This window comes from Crinia signifera, chromosome 4 (genome assembly GCF_055691185.1).
Source record: "Crinia signifera chromosome 4, ASM5569118v1, whole genome shotgun sequence".
NCBI lineage: Eukaryota > Metazoa > Chordata > Amphibia > Anura > Myobatrachidae > Crinia > Crinia signifera.
Genome location: NC_139220.1, coordinates 139,359,298 through 139,381,400, shown reverse-complemented (window position 1 = coordinate 139,381,400; position 22,103 = coordinate 139,359,298). Strand labels below are relative to the sequence as shown.

Genomic DNA, 22,103 nt, shown 5'->3' with positions numbered 1-22,103 from the left:
TGTGTGTGGGGGGGGGGGGGGGGTGGTAGGGGTGGGTCAGGAGGCAATCAGGTGGAAAGCTTGGTAATAAGTGTGTGCCTTTATTTTGATTATTTTTCTTTTGAGGACCTAAAATGACCTATAGCTAGTGAGTTCTAAGTTGGCATGCTTTTATATATATTATATTGTACAGCAAATACAATCATTACAAGGATGATGCAAATTTAAAGTAGGTATAGACATATAGCAGCAGCTAAATCATTCACCAGAAAAAAACATGTAAGCTGTGTAGGATCTCATTAACTTTCAGTATAAGAAAGTGCAGACAAAGGGGGGTATTCAATGTTCGGGTCACGGCAGACGAGCTTGCTCGCCTGCCGTGACCCAGTCCCGTTCTCGGTCAGCTCGACCGAGAACATGCAGGCGGGATTCAATGTCCCGCCTGCAGCGGGGCGAGAAGGGGGCGTGGCCGCGAGTTGCGGCCGGGAAGTGACGAGCTGCAGCCGGCAGCTCGTCACTTCCCGGCTGTTCTCGGCAGAACGAGCCCGACAGCTAGAGATGTCGGGCTCGTTCTGACAGGAAACCCTGCTCAATGCTGTCGGGGAAGACAGCATTGAATAGGGCCCGTCGAGCATCTCCCCCACGGGAGATGCTCGACGGCGATTGAATCTCCCCCAAAGACTTTGACTATGGCCTTATGGCCAGAACAACTGAAGGGAGATCCTATGTATATAATATAAAATGTGCATGGGAACATTATTTGGTCTATTTTACATTATGCTGGTAATAAGGATGTCTATGTGTAGTGATTCATACATGCAGTGGGATGGTCTCATGTAAATGGGTCAGTTGGTTCCGAAGATATAGCTGGTTGGTTAAAGGGGGGGGGGGGTTCTATCCCCCTCACACCAGAAAATGCAGGGACTAGGCTGGTGTAAAATATCCCTGCATGATCCTGGGACCATATTCCTGGGTAAGTCCCTGCATTTTCTGGTATGAAAGGGTATTATTTCAAATAGCCGGGACCTGCAGTGCTCTGAATACAGCCAGGCACCCTGCTCTCTGCTCGGCTGTATATGGCTGTCACTTCTGCCCGGTGGCGGCTGTCCCCCAGTTACTGCGAGCATGTATTCCCCCTTTGCAATGAGCATGGAACCCCTGGCAATGAGCATGGAACCCCTGGCAATGAGCATTAGGTAAGCAGCATTTATGTAGCATCATTTTTAATAGGCATTATGGTGTTTGGCATAATATGTAATGGGCATTATGGTGTACATTTTTACTGTGCGCACAATGCCCCTGTTTGTGAATCATACTGTGCATTATTGCTCAATCCATTTGGTATAGTGTATATTTTGGCTCAATCCATGTTGCAAAATGTGAGTTTTGCCTTAATCTGTGTGGCATAACGTGAATTTTGTATCAATCCATGTGCCATAGTGTGAATTTGGATCAGTTGTTGTGAATTTTGGCTCATTCCATGTGGCATAATGTGTAAGAGGCAAGTACAGTATAGGGGTGTTACTATTGTGTTGCATGATTTGTATAAGGCGTATATGGTATGGGTATGGTAATCTTAGGTGAGCACATAAAAGGTGCTGAAATGTTGTCTACCAAGTTTTGGCTTTCAGTATTTATTTTTATGCCTGGAGTGCCGCCTCACCCCGCAAGTAACTTAGGACATCGGCGTCCTGCGGTTGCACCTTTGGAAGGCACCCACCAATATATCTCCCTGCATTTTTCCTATGCCAGCCCCCTGCCTTTTTCCATATATAATTAGTTGAAAGTATTTACACAAATACAGACACACCCATGAGCAGACCACCCAAACAAAACACGGGTCACGCCCCCCACATTATTAGGTGCTGGTCACAACCCATATTATTGCGCATAATAGGCCCTTGATATTATCAGCTCCAGGCCCATTTAGACCTTAATCTGGCTCTGGTAAACGGAGGATTGCAGAAGACTTATACGATGCCAAAAGTGGCAAGAAAATGCAGGGAGAAAAATGTGATAATTCTGCATGTAGGAAGAAATTATATGGGACAAAAACTGTGCAAAACTAACACTTAGGGTTAAATTTACTATAATTCATGTCCATTTGTGATTGCACGTTTCTCTAAAGTCTGCTGCTCCGCAATTTACTAAACACAAAACCTAGCAGAGTTTCTCAAATACGAATGCAAATTAAGTCAGAACACACACATACGAATCAATAGACCATCGGCCAAACTCGGCAGGCCTTGCAATAAGCACAACTACAACACCGAAATTACTATCATTCGTATATGCAAACTCTGCCATGAATTCACCTGAAAATACAGTTTTCAAATAGAAATGCTGTTGAATTTGCAAAAACATGCATGTATCAGTCAGAAAGAAATAAAAACAAAACATAACCAGCCTCCGGCTCTTTGAGTCGGTCCTGGTTCTAAAAATCCAGGGGAGAATTAGGGTACAGTGTATTTAAAGAACCAGCCCAGGGCTCTTGGGCTGAAGGGGAGCTTTAACCTCTTGGATGGGGCTAAGGGAGTGGCTGTGAGCCTGTAACAAGCGTGCAGATATCCTGTGCAGATATGTGCTACATGGAACCCCACTGGATTAAGTCATGTAGGGCCAATGATGTCATAGCCTCTTATCTGACTGAAATGTAAATGTTTTGACATGCATTTTGTCAAAGTAGTCGTATATGACTTCCTCTCCTTGTAACTGATGTGGCAATATTCTATTACACTTCATTTTTATATTACAGCAGAAATTACATTTCAGAGCAACAAGGAAAAATAAGTTACCTTCAAATATTTCATTTTAGTTTTGGTGTTTAGTCAGGGGCATAATGAGAACTGTGTGACACACGTAGCAACACATTGCAGGGGCCCCTGTGCCAATGATTTTTGAGAGACACCTCTCAGCAGCAGTTATTGATTGTATGCCCCCATAATAGTGTCATAGTTAATTTTCTGAACCACATTAGTGCTTTAGTTAATTGTATACCCCATAGTAGTGCCCTAGTTTATATTATGTACCATTGTAATTCCTAAATTTACATGATGTCACATTGTAAGGCTGCCAGTGCCCCATGTTCATACTGTGCCTCCAGGTTATATGATGCCATATTACGGTGCCACCAAGTCATATTATGCCACCGTATAATGCCTCCATTTCATATTGTGCCACATTACAGTGTCACAGTTCATATTCTGTAACATTACAGTGCCCTCCACATTACAATGAACAGATTAGATTATGACACATTACAGCTCTACACAATTATTTGACTATAAATGTAATGTCACACAATTAAGGCTGAGTAATGCATAATTAGACCTAATTGCTAATCAGGCAAATCTGGAAAATTGGTATGCAACCCCAGGGCCCAAACCCTCCTAAGCCACTGTCCCCCATAGCAATGACACACCTTGTCACACCCATGTGTTTAGTGGTCATTTAAATACAATTTGTAGTTCATCTAAATGTAAATGTTAATAACATGCATTGAATTATAATAAACAAAGTCATTATTTGGATCTTCACATTGATACTCTTACCTGTGTTTGAGCAGTTTTTCGAGGAGACACAGAGTTGGAATAGGAACCAACAGAAGATGTGTTTAGATCATCTGTGCTGAGGTTATCAAGTGTGTCACTAAGGCCACTGCTAGCAGAACTGCTGTCATCCCAGCTACAAATAAATACACGCAATTAGTGGTGTTGGCATACATGTTATGTCATGACAAAATGAAGCATACAGAAACTAAAATCAATAGTAAATACCTGTTTGAAAATAAATATAGTATTACAATGTAGTCACACGCCATATCAAATTTGAATATGGTACGAAAACCGCATTAAAGGGTGAAGTGGAGGATTTTATACTTTGTTTGCATATTAAAGAACCTGGTGTCAGTGTCACAGAATTGTGGTGGCCTGATTTGTAGCCCATGGCAACCAAACAGAGAATGCCCTTGGGAGATATATACAGCAGAGAGATTCTAACTATGAAATAACCTTGAAGTAAAAGAGAAAAAGAAAAATAAGAGGATGATTACAAAGCTTTAGCTGGAATATACATTATGCTTTTTAAATACATGTTTTCAGTCATCCTTTAGAACTCCTACAAAGGACAATAGAGCCAATCTGACAAAAGTTGAATGTAGAAGCTACAATTGCACCTCTGTCAGATTTTTATTATTTGCCAGAAATATCTGAGAAATTCCCATTGTGGACTAAATTTCATATGAAATGGTTTGAAATACAAAAAAGAAACCTTGATACTTCTAAGAAAACGATTTCTAAATTGCCTACATTCATCAAAGTCTTTGAATATACATCGCAACCATTTATTTGTAAGCCAAGGTCTCCTAAGATGAGAGCATTTATCTAGCCTGACAATTGAGAGAACTACACAGAAAAATAGATCCATCACTCACACATACAGTAGGTAATAACATTTCTAACTCAAAGGGATTGTAACAAAAAACTATAAAAAAAAGTGTAGTGTACAATGCAGTCTAGTGCATTTACCAATCTCACATACCAATATCCTCATAGAGAGTCTCTCCAATTGTAATGTTGTGTTCCCACTCCAGGAGGGAAGACTTAAGTCAGGTCAATAGGGGGGGGGGGTGTGAGGTTTTGAAAAAGGGATGGTGGTTTGGAGGCATGGAGCCGCAAAAGCATCATCATGGCGCATCCCCACTACACAATGCCCACATTAACGACATTACAAAGTGGGGGATTGGGCCTTAATGATGCAGTTCAACACAAACTGCAACACTAACCCACCTACTTTTCATCTGGGAATGGTGGTGAGAGTACAGGGATCAGCGGCAGGCATTGGGTGACTCTTCTGGGTGACTAGGAATGTAACCTATTTTTAGGAGCCTCCAGGCCGTTCCAGGAGGGAAGAAAAGTATGCTCCCCTGAATGGGTTTATTTGAACATTGACATAAATGAGAGCAGCAATAATGTGCCCACTGACTTCTTTACTCAAGTTGCCACCTTGTCAATTGACATTTTAATCTATTAGTCTATACCAGCGGTTCTCAAACTGTGGGTCCTGACCTACTCAGCATGGGGTCGCGACTCCATGTTGCTGCCCATCAGGCTGATAACTTTTATAAACTCAGTCAGTGATTTAAGGAGTCTGAAAAATCTGTTGAATTTACTGTTATTTCAGACTCATCATTTTATTTTATTATTTTCTGCCTCCACAATGCTGCCATGCATGTGCTGTCTGCTACACCTGTGATGTGATGACCTTCTGCAGTAACTTGCTGGGGTCCTGTAATTATTTTTATTGTCTAATGGGGTCCCAGAGCAAAAAAGTTTGAGGACCCCTGGTCTATACGCATTATTTTTAGGAAACCTATTTATGGAATTTAGCTATAGGAGCCATTGAGGCTAAAAAAACACAACTTTTACATGTAAGCTTAAAAACAATAAGAATGCAAAAATCATTCATATAAATGTGTTGATATATACCAGCACTGCATACATATGGAAAAAGAGAAAATTCTATACAAACTAACTTATAATAAACTTTTTTATTAAATCAGTCATGTAGAAATGAACATACATATGATACACTACATGAAATGTTAAAGGTGCATAGTCTCACTTAATATACTGATGCAAATATGACATAAAAGTATAGATGTGAGCTCCCCAACATAGCTAATTATATCTAGAACACAACTAAATGCATACAAAAATGAGGAACTGTTAGGATCCGCCTCCAGCGGATCTGTGTTATGCGCAGATTCACATATTCTGTGTGTAGTTTCATGTTCTCCCTGGATTCTGCTCCCTGGGTTTATCCCAGCCTGTGTGTGTGTGTGTTTACTCGCTGGTGGCATCCAGTGGTCAGCCTGGGCCATTGCAGCTCACTTTCAGTGCTGTTTGTTCTGGACTCAGGTGTCTTGATTAGGCTCCTAGCCTGCAGTGCACACCTTAAGGCAATGTGTAATCAGCACCACATTGTGCTCACTATAAAGAGTCTCTGCTCACACACTCCGGTGCCAGTTATAGAATTCAGTTGCTTTGTTCAGTTCGTTGTAGTCTACTCTGCCCTGCTTCAGTCAGCGTTCTGTCAGCCTATGTCAGAGTGTGTTCCTGGTCCTGGTTCCTGTTGGGAGCCTTCCTATTGCTCCACGCCTGTCCTGCCCTGCCTGGTTTGGTCCTGCGGTTTCTGGGATTCAGCTTGTCTGCCCGGCTGTACACTCTGCAAGTGGTGGTCTGGGACTCCGTCATCTTCTCAGATAAGTCAGGGGTTACCCTGTCTTTCTCCTTACGCAGTTTTGACACACGGTGTCACTGGGCATGATAGTCATTTCTTTATATAACATCTCATTAGCATTGTTGCCATTTCATTATATAACATCTCATTAGCATTGTTGCCATTTCATTGTATATCATCCCACTTGCATTGTTACCAGTCAATGTCACCTGCTCAGCCCGTATTTCTTTTGGGTTTCTGGGAGTTCCCCGACATAGGGTATTAGTTAGCTTGTCCCCTTGCTCTCTCCTGGTCTTGGTGGGCGCGTTGTCACTCTTAAGACCAGGTGGCATCGGGGTTGGAGACAGACTAACTGTCTCCTTCGAACGCGGCTATTATTGTCGAAGCCTAGTTCTGCACGCGCCCGCCAACTCCAGTCTGAGGCAACGGAGGTAGGTCGGCGGGGATACTCCCAGAACCCTTACAGGAACCTTTAATTCATTTTAATTAAACAAAATATTTCTTAACAATTTCACAATTTCACAAATTTGGCCCAGCAATGGAAATTTAAGTGAAATGGATGAGAGCATATTGCTGTTGATTAGATGGATCATTTTGATTGTTGTGCTAATTGCAGTAATGCTGTGTAATATTTTTATTTGATATTTGTTGACATTTGAGTGCTTGTTGTAGTAACTGTGACTTATCTATAACCCTAATCTCAACATATTACTAATATACTGTACATGCTACAACTTTTTTTTAACACATACTGTACACTTAGGGTGGTATTCAGTTATATTGTGCCTAATGTCCCATCTAAAATGATGGGAGATCATAGGGCAATTTTGAATGGATCTATTTGTTTGTGCAAATCGCACTCATTATGGTCAGGTTTAGCAAGACATTTGCGCATTTCAGCTCACCAAAACCACCCCCCCCCCCCCCCCCCCATAGATAGCGAACTGAACTGCTGGAAAAAAACAATTGAATATTGCCCTTAGTGTCCATTTATTTGATAAACATTTTAAGGACTCACCCAGAGATGAGCGGTTCGGAATCCGTGGAGTCTAAACCGCTTCGAACACTGCCCCCCGAGCCCACGGCTTATCTTGGAAACCCGAGTGCGGCTGAACGGCATAGTCTCATGTCTCAGTCTTCATAAGCTCGGTGTCTCGAGAATTTGGCGCCATTTGTCCCATGCTTCCCCAAGCAGCGCACAGCTCTGCAGTGAGGGGGGGGGGGGTTGTAGTTGTGCTGGGGGTTGTGCAGAGGGGTTTGTGGCTGAGCAGAGGGGTTTGTGCTGGGTTGTGTCAGTGACAGTAAGATTCATCACATTAATCAGTGGGCAGGCTGTGTCAGTGTACTGGTGTTAGGCAGGCTGTGTCAATGTGTCAGTGTGCAGAGCGCAGAAGCTGTCAGTCAGTGTAGTGGGGTGTACACAGGCAGGCTGAGTCAGTCAGCTTTAATTTCTTACATTGCTTGTGGTGTCTTGTGTGCTGCACTGCACCCCAATACACCATAGTGAGATACTATTGTCAGACTCAGAACAAGTTCAGTGTGTGATTGTTCTGCCTCCACGCAGTGTTGGACAAGCCCCGTCCATAAAAAAAAATTAAAGAAAATGTTTTTATTTTGCTCTTTATTGTTTGTGTGTACTGCACCCCAAAATACCATACTGATACCGTCAGACCTTGGCCTAAATTGAATGAAAACAACATTGTCAGCTGTAAAGTCTGGAAAGACTGGAAATGAATGTTGGTTGTGGTTTGTTGGGGGTACTCTGTCCTGCGCGCCTCCTTCGGCTGCCTAATGATTACCACTAAGGTCACCCTCAGACCTTGGATTTTGGAATGCTAGTGGAGTGGGTGTGGTAATCGTACTGGGCGCCAAAGTTAAAATATAACAAGGTTTATTGGTACAAATGTAAAAACATATAAAATGCAGTGTATGAACACATAAAACAAGGGTGCAATTCTTCTTACCCTTAAGGGTATTTGGAGCCAGCAAGGATGGAAAGAAGGGGCAGGATGCAGTCCGGAATGTGCACCCTGCTCTGGGCTCCAAATACCTTAGCACTGGGTTGGTCCTGATGGATAATTGTGGGTACCAGTCACTGCCTACGCGTTTCGAGCATCAGGGTGCTCTTCTTCCTGGGCGCAGTGACTGGCATCCACCTTAGGCTGGTATTTATGAAAAAACAAGCGCTGCGTCATGTCCGTGACCGGAATTGCGTCATCATCACTTCCGGTCCGGCGGTTCCGATAACAAGGTGTAAAAACATATATAAACATATAGTTTGCCTCTAGATGGTCTATAGTCTGAGGGGGGCATGTCTCAGTAGTATCCCCTGGTGAGAGTGTCCCGTTCGGTGACACGATTGCGATGTACGTATCGCAACTTCCGGGAACCTGGTCTGAATGACGACTTCCGGTCCCGGCTGCCTGGTTGGCGGTACGTGTATTCCTGGTTGGTGTATTCCTACTATTGAGCCTCCGTTACTAGTAGAACTTCCGCCAACCAGGAATACACTTTGTACACTTTGCCAAAGAAGTTCCACAAGGGGTTGCGTACCATATTTTCCTTTACATTTTGCATCAAAATACTGCTCAGTGTATTAGAGATGCTAAATGTGACGACCCACACATGATTTGGCTTAACATACATACAAGGTTGCAGGTAAAGGTGCGATAAAAGCTGTGACTCTTTGGAGCCCCTTTTTTTGACAGATCCTGAATCTATCACACCCAGAAATACAAATTACACTGATCATCTTATTCCTGCAAACATCCCTTGGCCGAGCAAAGTTGCCTTTGACATGGCCCACCAAGTGCAGCTATTTGGGGTGAGTGAAGCAACAGAGTAAAAGGACACATTTTATATGTAGACACGATCTATGTATGTATCACGCACTGACAAAGGCAATACAGATGCCATAATATTGCATTCTCTGCATTGTGTGTATACTAATCAGCGGAACTTCATTATCTTTTCCTCGATTAAATCCATATCATTATTAATGATTTAATATTTATTATGTGGCACTTCAAGTCAGCTTGGGGTAACAATATGTCACTGTGCATATTAAGATGCACCATAAAAGATTGCACCAGCCATATGGAGGCGCAGATTCTCTGTGTGAACACATGGTTATCTGTGTCATTGCAACTGCATATTAAGATTTAGTTGCTGGGATTTGGCTAGCCACCCTAGTTACCACCCAAAAACATCCAAAGAAATGGCATCTCTCTGTGTGGAATGTCACCCTGCATCTGTGAGCGGTAACCATTGGGCCATATGCACAGTGTGACTCAAATGCATGAAAACATATGCATGCACCTCTCAATCAGTCTCTTTGTGTCAGCTGTATCTTGCTGTTGTTAAAACTGCTATAGTGTTACCTGACAATATTTATAGTTACTTTGGCTTGTCAAGAGCTGCACAAGGATATTACTGGGCATCAAAATAAACCATATGGTTAGGGACACACAAGCCTAGTTTGTCATTTTCATGTCTAATTTAATTGTTGAATTGATGTATTTTTTTTAGCTTTTTTATTAACGTTTCTATTTTACTGTTTTATCAACAACTGATGTTTGACTTTTATTAAATGCATTCATAATAAAAATAAAAAAAAACCCGAGTGCATCCAAGAAAATGGCCATTTTCTGTCCTGTTTGCTTTTGTTAGACTTTCAGCTTAGCCAGTGTCCTCAGAATCATCACACCTAGCCCCCAGGAGGCACTCTGCTGTGACTCAAAGCAGAGCTCAGGTATGGACGCACAAGCTGCGTGCTGATTTGTTGAAAACGGGTCAAACAAAAGGAGTGCCTGCCACTTGCCAACATCAGAGTATAACTATTGATGGGCAGGAAACATTGGATACTCACTATTGCATGGTTAGCCAACAGATATTGGAAATCATCCATTAATGATTCTGGTGAAACATCTCTTGATACCTACTGTATCCCTATTTGTTCCTCTGTAAACTTACCATGCCAACCTTGAACACATTTGTTTTTCATCACACACCTGGCACTCACTAGCTGTTTTAGAAATTGCAAATCGTTCATACTTTCTCGACATCCCTCTCGGTTGCTGACAGATACATTGCTGGACATGTCTTTATTGCTACTAAAGCTAATATTGGTAAACTGTGGAAATCAGACACAATCCCTACCATAGGGGCTATTCGCAATAAAATACACAATCATTATATTTATGAGACTTCAGGTGCCAAATATTCCCCTTCTCCTAACTCAATAGTCATGAAATGGTTTGGATGGTCGCTTTATAATGATAAGATGGGCTATTTGACCATTTATAGCAACCCTCCTGACCTATTAATTCTAGCCTCTTAATAAATATATTCGCTGTTCACTGTATTCCTTGCTATGTGTAGATTCAGACAGTAATCGTTGCACAATCTCTGGTTTGTGGAATAACGTGAGATAATGGTTTTACTCCTGTTGATTATCATTTGTTGTTCTTTCTTTTTGTTCACCCCTCCTCTTTTTTCCTTCTGTACCCCCTAATTTCTTTATAAATGAAAACCTTGAAATAAATTAATGTTAAAAAAAAGAAATTGCAAATAATTTGTTTTCACCACTCTGAATTGCAAGTTTCATTAATACCTAAGTTTAATTGCAATGGATGCAAAGGTGAGGTATATGGGAACAGGAAGTTAACTGATAAACAGACCACACAGCTGGGACAAATCCAGGAGGGGAAATTCAATAGTAGTGATGGCAGATTCAATTGAGACATTTAAAAATGGGTTAGACGATTTTTTTTATAGAAAAAAGTTTCCAGGGATATAATCATTAATTATAATGTTATACAGTGGACTCAAATTGCCACCTTGGGTGCCACCTTGGGTTATCATTTAAAATGAAAAGACAATAACCTTATCCGCTACATTTACACCACAGGAAATGTTATACTGTACAGTAGGTTGAACTTGATGGAGTAATGTTTTCTTTTCAATCTCACAAACTATGTTACTATGTTCTGTAGCTAAATGTTTTGCCCATAGTAGTGCCAAGGTTTATTTCATGAACCATAGTAGTGCCCTAGTTCAGTGGTTCCAAACCCTGAACAGTGCACATTTTCTAGGTCTCCACACAGAATCTCAAGTGACATCATTAGCTCCACTTGTAGATCTTTTAAAATGTGTCTGATTAATGAGTGCACCTGCTGGGGGACCTGGAAAACGTGCACTGTAGGGGGTATTTGAGGACCAGGGTTGGGAACCACTGCTCTAGTTCACATTATGTCACATTGTAAGGCTGCCAGTACGGAAGCCAATCCCAGGGCAATTTTTCAATCCCGGGATTCGGGATTGACAAATGCTAAATCCCGGAATTCCCGGGATCCCGGAATTGGTTTCCCTAGAAAAAAAAAAATGCCCCGCATGTTTACTTAAATGGAGCCCGGTGGGTGGCTGGGCATGGTGATGTTGCCGGTTGCCGGGTGGGGTTGCCGGTTGCGGTCACCGGAAGGGTGGGTGGGGAGCCGGGGGGGGGGGTCTCAGGGAGCAGGAAGCATGGAGCCGAGTGTCCCCGGGAGCCAGTCAGCATGTCCAAGAAAGAAGCAGGCAGGAAGCCAGGTTGGGGAGAGAGTACTCCGTAAGCCGGGTGGATAGGTGGGGTCTCCGGGAGCCAGCCAGCATTCAGGACACTTCTTAGGCTGTCTGTGAGACCTGCGCAGCGTGACCTATGACCTCATCATGCTGCGCAGGGCCGCGCTGCCGGGTACAGGCGAAGTCGGGCCGCGTCTGAGCGATGCTCAGACGCTGCCCGGCATTAGACTGCGCATACACAGTCTTATCCCGAAATCCCAGGATTGGATACACATATCCCGGGATTGAAATTCTGGTGTTTTGGGGGCCAAGTCCCAGGATCCCGCCGATCCTGATTCCGGGATTGGCCACCTTAGCTGCCAGTAAACATTTTGCAACACGGTACCCCCAATTCCCATTATGGCATATATGTGCTCAGTACATATTATGTCACATTACAATTCCCACAGTTATGATTATGCTCCACTAGTGTGCCTCCACTTCTTATTGTGCCACATTATATTGCCCCAGTCCATAATATGTAACATAATATGTAACTTGCACTGGCTCTGGGTATGACTGTGTCATACGCAGTGGCACACTGATTGGTAGATGGTATTGGACATTCACCAAAGTAATGGGAGATGTCTAATCTCTAATTGGTGAATGGCTGGAAATATCCACCAACCAAAGTGCGGCATGCTGTCACATGGCTTGTACAGCATGCAGAGAAACAGTGAAGGAAAACCAGAGGGAAAGAAAAATGTAAACTGTGTCACTCCTGCAGGCCTGATGTCTGTTTTGTACATCGATATACTGTAGACTGAAGATAAGGGGTTAGTCTGTTTTATTATGCCACAATGGGCTTGGTTTTGTATAATTATAGAGTTGCGAAGGGCATGGCTAAACTGTCTACACCTAGAAGAACTTTCAACATGTGCCTAATTAATTTTGTTAATATTCTTCCAGACTTACTTTGTTACCTAAAAAGTTTGTATGTATGTATGTATGTATGTATGTATTAAAGCAAATTAAAATAGAATATGAAAGAACAAAATTAAATTTGTGCATCCTATTTTGTCTTCATATTATTTCTTGAACCAAGAACATATTCACATCACGTACCAGCTGTTTTTTAGATACGTATGCTCCCCATAATAAAAAATAAAAAAAGGAAAAAAACTGCTCATGCATATTATTAAATTGTTCGGACTGCTGCCGCTCTCAGTATGTTACATAAATCTTTACTCTAGCCAGAATCTACAAAGAGGATGAAACATCACCAAAAAAGTCAGCACTTCTGTTGTCGTTATCAGTTTATTCTATTTTTACCTCTAGTCAGCAATATAAATATTGGGTGCAGGTTAAATATTAAACTTGCAACATCTTCATTTAGAGCAGTTGTTCCCAACCCCGGTCCTCAAGAACCTCTAACAATTCACATTTTCCAGATCAGATTTTTTAAATGTGACAGTCAAAATGTAATACACGCCTGGGTGACCGCTCCCGGAGACCGGCAGCTGGGTGACCTGAAATAACAGTGCTCCTGCGGGGAGACCTGGAAAATGTTAAGCTCTGTACACAAGGAGCAATATGATCACTGAGCAATATTGGCTTAATATAAGCGCTGCGGAATCTGTGTGCGCTATATAAGAAACTGTTAATAAATAAATAAATAAATAATATTGCTCAGCAATATATTGGTCAGTAATCATATTGCTCATTGTCCCATTTTCATCAGCGACCAGAGATGGTCACTGATAAAAAGGAGACACTGCATGCGGAAGCCGCTGGTCACAGGAGCATGCTCCTGCAACCAGTGACCTCCCCAGGGCTGGTCGCGGGTGTGCGCTCCCGGCACCCGCCGCCCCGTACACATGGGGATATGGTCGCCCCATGTATACAGAGCTTTAGAGGTACTTGAAGGTCATGGTTGGAAACCACTGATTTAATGACAAATTAAATAATCTGTTTATGATATGTGAATTCTAACCAATGCTATTAAGCCCTGTACAAACGAAGTGATTAATTTTCTATTCAATCTCGATTTGATAGGGATGGAATCGGGATCGAATCACACATATTCAATTTGCACTATATAGTACAGATCTGTACTATATAGTCTTGCCGGCACAGTCTATTTTTCTATACAATTCCAATGCCACGGTTCAGGATAAAATCCGTTTGAAAATGTTTGATTTCGATTGGATTGTGACTATATAAGCAAAATCTAATAGAAAATAGTAAAAATTTAACCATATGTTGGGGTTTAACTTTTGAACTCTGAATGAATATCGAAATAGTTTTAACCATTCTATCAACAGGGATCAGGAACATAGAAAAGCATAAGGCACAGGTGCCTGAACTTGATTAGACGTATCAAGTGCCAAGATACTTGATACTAATGAGAATGATTCACCTCTGCAGAAGTCGTTATGTGAGATTTCAAAATTAAAAACATGGTTTTAAGAAGATTATATAAATCAATGGTAGCACAGTGACATTTAGGCAGATTACCATGTTCTAATATGATGTAACATTTGATCAAACACTTAAGGCAGCAAATGACAAGTGCTTTTTATTCTCATTAATGTCAATATTTGCAGGACACATTTAAAATAAATTAGTAGTGTAATCAATTATACTTAAGTTATCAGTAAACAATACATACTGTTCCTTTACTTGTCCAGATGTTTGAAAGTTTGGTACTTATGTATTATCTGGACTCCCATGTTAAATGCACCCCATTTTTTCATACCCCTACTATTCAACTACACATGGAGTTGATTTTATATAGTGTGGCGAGCGCAGCGAGCCACCATGCCCGAAGCATGGTGAGCGCAGCGAGCCCCGCGAGGGGACGCGGTCTCATAAGAAAAACGGGAGTCCAGATATTACATAAGTACCGAAAGTTTTATACTGTATGCCTATTACCTGTTAAACATCCAGACAAGAAAGGGGATAAACCCTTATGTTAGTTCTGGGCAATTAGTAACATAATGAGATTATAATTTTTAAATGTATTTGATCTGATGTGCTGTTTAATGAAAGGAACATCTTAAATATACATTAATGAAATATGGTCACATATTATATATTGTTTGTACTTTATCTCCATCCACTTTATCTCTCTAAGGCTTATTACATAGACCTAAAGGTGTAACCGGGTGTCGCGACAGTCGATGACCTGTGAATATTTTAAAATAAGTCAATGAGTAATGAGTACACCTGTGCAGTGGAGTTGAGAGGGGGCGGGGGTACTTTTTACCCAGGTCTGGTGGAGGGTCCCGGGTCCCGCAACCACCTCCCCCACTGCAGCTAGCTGGACAATGAGAGAGAGATGAAAGGCTGCCACTGCAGCACAGCCTCTCTTCTACTGCTCAGTGCCATGTGCTGAGCATACCTCCCAGCATGACCCATTCCAGGAGGGACACAATGCTCTGCTCCTGGTCTTCACTCTTAATTTACGATCGCCATCACCTGTGTTGAAAGGGCTCAATGATAAGAGAGGTGTTTCAACACAGGTGATAACAATCATTAATTTTAAGGGAAGTCCAGAAACAGAGCATTGTGTCACTCCTGGAGAGGTCAGTAGCCTATTCTCTCCCTCCCTGAGCGGGTGTCCCGCCCCCACACACGGCCCAAACCCCCTGCCAATTTTGTTTTTACCGGGGCGTGGCCACGCCCCCTCCCATTGACAATGACCCTTTTTTTACCGGGGCCCGTCCAGCACCTGCTGGCTAACCTGGAAAACGTGAACTGTCTGGAGTCCTGAGGACCAAATTTAAGAAAGCATTGCTCTAGATCAGGGATAGCCAACTCCAGTCCTAGAGAGCTACAATACCAACAGCTCATTTTCCAGACCATCTAGCAGGTACACAGGTGCATTCATTACACACTGACACGTTTTTAAAAACAGACAGGTGGAGCTAATGACTTCACTTGTGATTCTATGAGGAGACCTGAAAATGAAATGTTGGTAGCTCTCAAGAACTAGAGTTGGCTACCCCTGCTCTAGATTGAGCACTAGTTACCACATTTTCTCCATTGTCCTTTAAAAAAGACAAACTAAGCATTTGGCAAGGGTGTGACGAACAAGGATGCATAATCTTTCATCAGTGGCAACTCATTTATTGTGCATTGTTTTAATGTAAAGTATCTGTGTTCCAGCTAGATTCATTTGCTAAACCCTGGAGCATAACTAGAGGACAATAGCAAGATTCATTTAATGCTGCTCTGATTCATGAACTGAAAAACACAAATTTATTTTCCATGAATATCAATGAGCATATATTTAGAAAAATGTGATTGCGTTAATAAATATAATTAGTATTATTACATGGTTTTGACACTTCAAGCCTCCAGTAACACATATACAGAAGGCCCATGTTTCTATTAAGAGAACCAGTTACACGGTGCATTAATCGCGTTGTTCACAATAAGGCCATTGCTCTATTTATCTAGCAGACAGTTATCCCATATGTACACTGCAGAAGAGTTTATCTAATTATTTATTCATTCAATTTATGTATTTCATTAAATGTTAGTGGAGTTTGTTTTTATGTTCGCTCTGGAAATGTTGTGAAGGCCTTATTATTCACAGAGCATAGCTCTTCAGTTAAGCTTTAAGCATTCTTGACACATTTCTCATAAAGTGTTTTACTATGTTATACATACAGTACAGTGCAGAATACAGTATGTCACTTTTATATAAATACCAAACGCAAGCCAAAGATGCTTCACACTGATACAAACCGGTAAAGACAACAGTAAAGGTGCATAAACAGTACACAATCATTTTAAATGATATGCATTGTAAAGATATCCTTAATTATTGTGCATATTGTCTAGTGCATCGGTTCTCAAACTGTGGGTCCCAACTACCTCAGCATGGGGTCACGACTATGTTGCTGACCATCAAGCAAATGTGTCTGTGGAGGGGGGACAGGGTATAAATCATTAAGTAAACACCCACTGCTTCCTTCTTCCATCCCCTTGTCACCCGATATCATCCCCCCCATTACCCACTGCCTCCCTGTCACATTAGCAGTCATTTCACTTCAATGACCACACATGTGGCGGCCATTCGGTAGTAACTTGCTGGGGTCCTGTAATAATTTTATTGTCTGATGGGGTCACAGAGCAAAATAGTTTGAACATCCGTGGGCTGATTTTGGTTTTGTTAAAAGATCCAGAATCAGCAAAAACCGTGTGTACAGTATCAGCAAAACTGTAATGAATTCACAGCCATTTTCACCCGTTTTTGGGGCAATTTTCTCCTATGCTGATTCCCTCCCCCCCCCCCCCCCCCCCCCCAAATGTATTGGGCGAAATTGAACAAAAAAATGGGCAAAAACGCTCGTGATTGAATACTGGAAGCCCACTCTTTGCCGCTTTTTCACCTGGTGAAAGATTAAATTCGCCCCTATATTGTTAACAATGCAAGCTCCTGCCAGTTGTCAAATTTTGCCTATACAGATGGAGCAGCTTTCAATTGAGCTATTCCTGGTGATACAATCGCCATCCGCTGAGGTTTGCCATCTGACAGAAGGGGGAGACGGGCAGGGTATCCGCTCCCCGACGCCGAGCTGATGGGGATGCACGAGCATGTGAGATGTTTGTGCATCTTCCCTGTCAGATGGAGCACCTGCCAGCAGCACGCCCCCAAACGGCCTACTGCTGTCAATCACACAATCCACAATCCATGCCCGTTTGCGACATAACAGATCCAATTTGATTTAAAGTCGGATCTGTTTTCTCGAAATCCGCCTTCAATGCTATCATAAACGGCAGAATTGAATAGGTCGGCGGGAGCAATTTCCCCTGTTGGAAATAGCGCCCGGCATTGAATATCGCCCTAAATCTCCGCAGAAGTTTTATGAGGACACAACTGTAGTAGGCATCACATTATCTAACAGGACCCACTGCTTCATAATAATGTTTTATCACATTTTACTCCTGGCACCAACAATTTCAGAAGCTGGCTAGGTACCGTATATCACAGTGCAATACGAGGAACATCTTGGGTGAATTTGCTCAGCCAGCAGCACAGCACACTGCCAAACACGGTCAGACTGACTGCTGTTCAGTAACCCATCTAAGCTAAAACAAAGTACATTTTTCCTTTTAAACTTTCTCCCAAACTGGTCTATAAATACCAAACTATTGCCAACAGGTTAAAATGATTTCTTAGTAATACTTTTCACATAAAGTCTGGAATTTGGGGAATGCTTTACTAAAATTGCACCGTTTAATTGCCTACACAATTGTATTTAATACATATGTTACTATTCTACACACAAGCATTGTTGATTAAATATATTTTTGAATTGCTGCCAAATAGTGGAATGTATTAAGTCCTGCATATCAGGCTTCAGGGTGACATGGATAACATGTAAATAAAAGGCACTTACTATTCCTAAATATTTATCTGGCACCTACACTGCACTGTTGTAAATATAAAAGGACTTTTTTTTTTTGTCTACAGAAAACAAATCACTCATCTGTCTCATATGCCAGGTGATACATTAAACAGAAAGCAGATGTTTTGTTTTCTGCAAAAAGAGATTCGCTAAACAACTTGCGGGAAATTTACTAAGATGTGAGTTGTATTTCACATGGGATGTTGCTATGGGCAACCAATCAGATACTATCTATTATCTTCTAGAAGGTGCTAAAAAAATTGAGAAGTAGTTTCTGTATGGTTTCCCATAGCAACATCCCATGTGAAATACAACTCACATCTTAGTAAATTTCCCCCTTTATGTACAGATTTGCTAGTTGATTTATAGATACTGTAGATCATTTTGGACTTGATCCTATCAGGTGCGTTTTGGCCCGCCGGGAAACCGGGCCATTTCCTGGTGGTCCGGTCCAGATTTGGCCGATTTCCCCCCTGGCTGTGCTGCCCACAGTAAATATGGCTTTGACCAGTTTGAAAATGGTCGCTGGTCGCTCTTGGGTGGCTGCAGCATTTCACCAAAGCCGGTTTGCACTGGGTACAGGTCAAAGGGATGACAGTACTTAGGTCAAAAATTATTAGGTCGACCACTATAGGTCAACTAGATGGCCACATGGAATAGGTCAACATGCACTAAGTCAACATGGTCATTGGGTTGACACAAGCATTAGGATGACATGGAACAATTTGATTTGAAAAAGGTTGACGTGGGTTTTTCATGTTGTTTTGTGTCTATGTCAACTTAAGTCAACATGGACACGGTGTATGGCACACTATTATATTCTCCCTCTATGCTTACTTGGGTAGTAAAGTAAGAAAAAACACCTTTTTTGGGGAAAAAAAATATATAAAAAAAACTCATGTCAACTTTTTTCATGTTGACCTAATGTTTGTGTCCAACTAATGCAGCACAACCTCTTTCATGTGTCAACTTAGTGACTGTCGACCTACAGTGGTCAACCTAATGACTGTCAACCTAAGGCTTGTAGACCTAGTTACCGCATCCCTTTGCACCACACATACTCCCTGACTGTGGGCCTGATTCAGAGACGGATGCTAATGCAGCTGCTGATCCTGTTTTCTCCGCAATCCAGCTTTTGCTATCAGCAAAACCAAAAGAGACACCCAACAAAGAGACCGTAACTCATTCGCAATTGCCTACGTATACGCAGCCTATACAGACGAATGGGAGACTGCTTGAGCAGGTTTATGGCTAAGCAGACTGGCTGCAGCAGTAGCAAAGTAGGTGCCATGTTTTTTTACGCTAGTGCTCTGAGCGGACGTCAAATACATGACCCAAAAACAGCCATGAAATGCCAAACCACTTCCCACTAACACCATGCTAACAACCCACATGGTCAGTTCCTGTCAATCACTTTGCGGAGGCATCGTTATTGTGTGCTGGAGCACCTTGATGCATGCGCAATGTGAACGCATCACATTCAGTCTACTCATAATCACTCAGTTCTGTGGAACATCAGCTTTGCGTCCGTCTCTGAATGAGGCTCGTTGTTTGTACAGAGTCGCTGTAGCAGGTGCACGCACTAAGAATTACATTGAAAATGTATTAAGGGTTCCTGGGGGGTGATAGGGGTGATTATTGGTTATTCTGTTGCACTGACATATTCCATCTTATGGGTGTGCTATGGGAGTGTCATTGGCATGATTCTGATAGGGACTGTGTACACAGATGCTCATCTGCTGACATAAGAGGTCATACTTAGATGGAGAAACTGCACCTGCAATATGGCTGGTGCAAGTTTCGATGGTACGATAGATTGTGCATCTAAGATTGGTATTTCAGCATATAAAAGTATTACATCTTAGTCCTTGCACATTTGGATGCATGGCTCTACATGCTGCGGCCACTCCTGATTGGCTGATGGTTGACAAGCTTTGACTGTTTTGTGGACGACTCCAACTCCAAAATGCTGCCGCCGCTGTCCCTCTAAGGTAGCCTGTCCATGCGCTCCAATCTAAACTGCTGCCATGCGGGCCCCCTCATGATACAGGCCCAGGACAGGAGTTCTGCCAGTCCTCCCCTGATGGCGAACCTTAGGAGAGTGTGTCATAGTCACCTCTAATAGTGCTACACACACTTAACTACAGAGTGTGATGGATACTACAGCATAATATATATGTGCCATAGTACAACACAGTAATAGAGCCCAACTAACTGTTAGGACCTGTCGCCTTATGAACTGTGAAGGAAGCACAAAATCTAAATGTTTTTCAATCAGAGACTTTTTTATGCCCCAAACACTCCGGAGTATATAGTAAAATAAACTGCTTAGAAAGGGCTTTCTGTGTACACTCAATATCATTACCGATGGGCGCTCCCTCGCATTGTTAAAAACAACGCCTCTCGTCTGAACATGCAGTTTCACTATACAGCCAATGACCCGCATGTTCAGCGGGTATCGATGTTGTCACTGAACAATATCTTTTTAATGATATTGTTCAGTGTGTACATGCAATATCAGCCACCCGCGGCCATTATTGTTAACTATAGTGGCTGCGGCCGGTATTGTGTAGTGTGTATGGGGCTTAACTTTGGTGCAGTGCATGCAGGCTCTTTGTTTGCCATAGCTGATAATGAAGCTTTAATGAATTGAAAGAAAGATAAAGTTTGTTTAGTGCAAAGAGAGTATCTACAGTCTGAGTATTCACATAACACAGAAAGAAACTTATACTGTACCTGATGTATTTAAACATTCTGATTTTTTTTTTACATTTCCTGTAAAGCCATCTGCGTTCTATAGAACAGTCCGTTAATCCCTTTAAGGGAAAATATCTATAGATCCAGAATAATTTCTTCATAAATGTTTACTTTTTATCCGAATTCATTTTTCAAGTTGGCAGATGTAATACAAAACAAGTACTCAATCCAAGCATATCACCACCACACACATTGTATGTAACCTAGTCACATAAGATATACTGTATATTCACAAATAACAAACCACTAAAACCTTGGACATCACATCAAACATAAATACTCGTGTGTGGGAACAGTCCCAGATAAAGGAGATCATTAGATTGGATTGTTGGGAAACACTTTATTGTGGTCTGGCTCTTTCTCTGTTTGAGTTTAAGTTAACAACACAGAGAACAGAAGGAATCATTCTAATATGTCTCTAATGATTGTGGGAATGGAACGAGTATTAAGAAAGTTGGAAATACAAGTATGTAGTAAGTCTGTGGCTCAAACACTTATGAATGATAGTGCACCATCACATAGGAACTTAGAGGATTTCCTGCAATAGTGTCTCTCACTCAGGCACGAAAACTAAATACTTGTGAGTCCTAAAAACCTCCTCTAAAACCCTAACTCTATTTCATCAGGAACCTGATCCGTATGCATAATATAACGTAGGGAAGAACAGAAAAATGACTAGTTTCAAAGCTACTGGTTATTTGCAAAATATGTTCCAGAACCTATTTCAGATTCAGAACAGATTGCTCAAATTAACTTTGTTCTGCTATCCAAAATAAATTGTTTTGTTAATCGACCGCAGTATAACGAAGGGATACATTGACAGCCAAGTTATATTAAGCACAATTAAAACACAGATGGGATTTCTCATTGTCACGAGGATGTTAATATGTTAATACCAGGAGGTAGAGGGTCAAGTGGAGTTATGACTTTCTCCTACAATAACTGTAGCATGACTTTCATAACTATATAAATATTGCACGAACACCCTTTAACATAGCAGGCTAACATTACTTTACAGAACATTTTTAAATCAAACTCACTTATCCCAGCCAGACACACAGAGGCAATATTTTACTAAATGTAGCCAATCAGATCAGCAACATAGTACTACTCATTTACTGAAATTCAAATATCTGTTTCTGTTGAGAATGTATGAAACTTCTCAGC

General features: G+C 41.7%; 1 protein-coding gene across 18 annotated transcripts in view; it reads right to left on the bottom strand.

Annotated features, from left to right (window-relative positions):
* Window positions 1-22,103, bottom strand: part of NAV3 (neuron navigator 3) — a 582,637-nt gene that overhangs the window by 90,029 nt on the left and 470,505 nt on the right. For all 18 annotated transcript variants that reach the window (XM_083182606.1, XM_083182597.1, XM_083182601.1 and 15 more), the window contains one exon: window positions 3,531-3,663. In XM_083182606.1, the coding sequence (XP_083038732.1) occupies window positions 3,531-3,663 (133 nt within the window). The remainder of the gene's footprint in view (window positions 1-3,530; window positions 3,664-22,103) is intronic.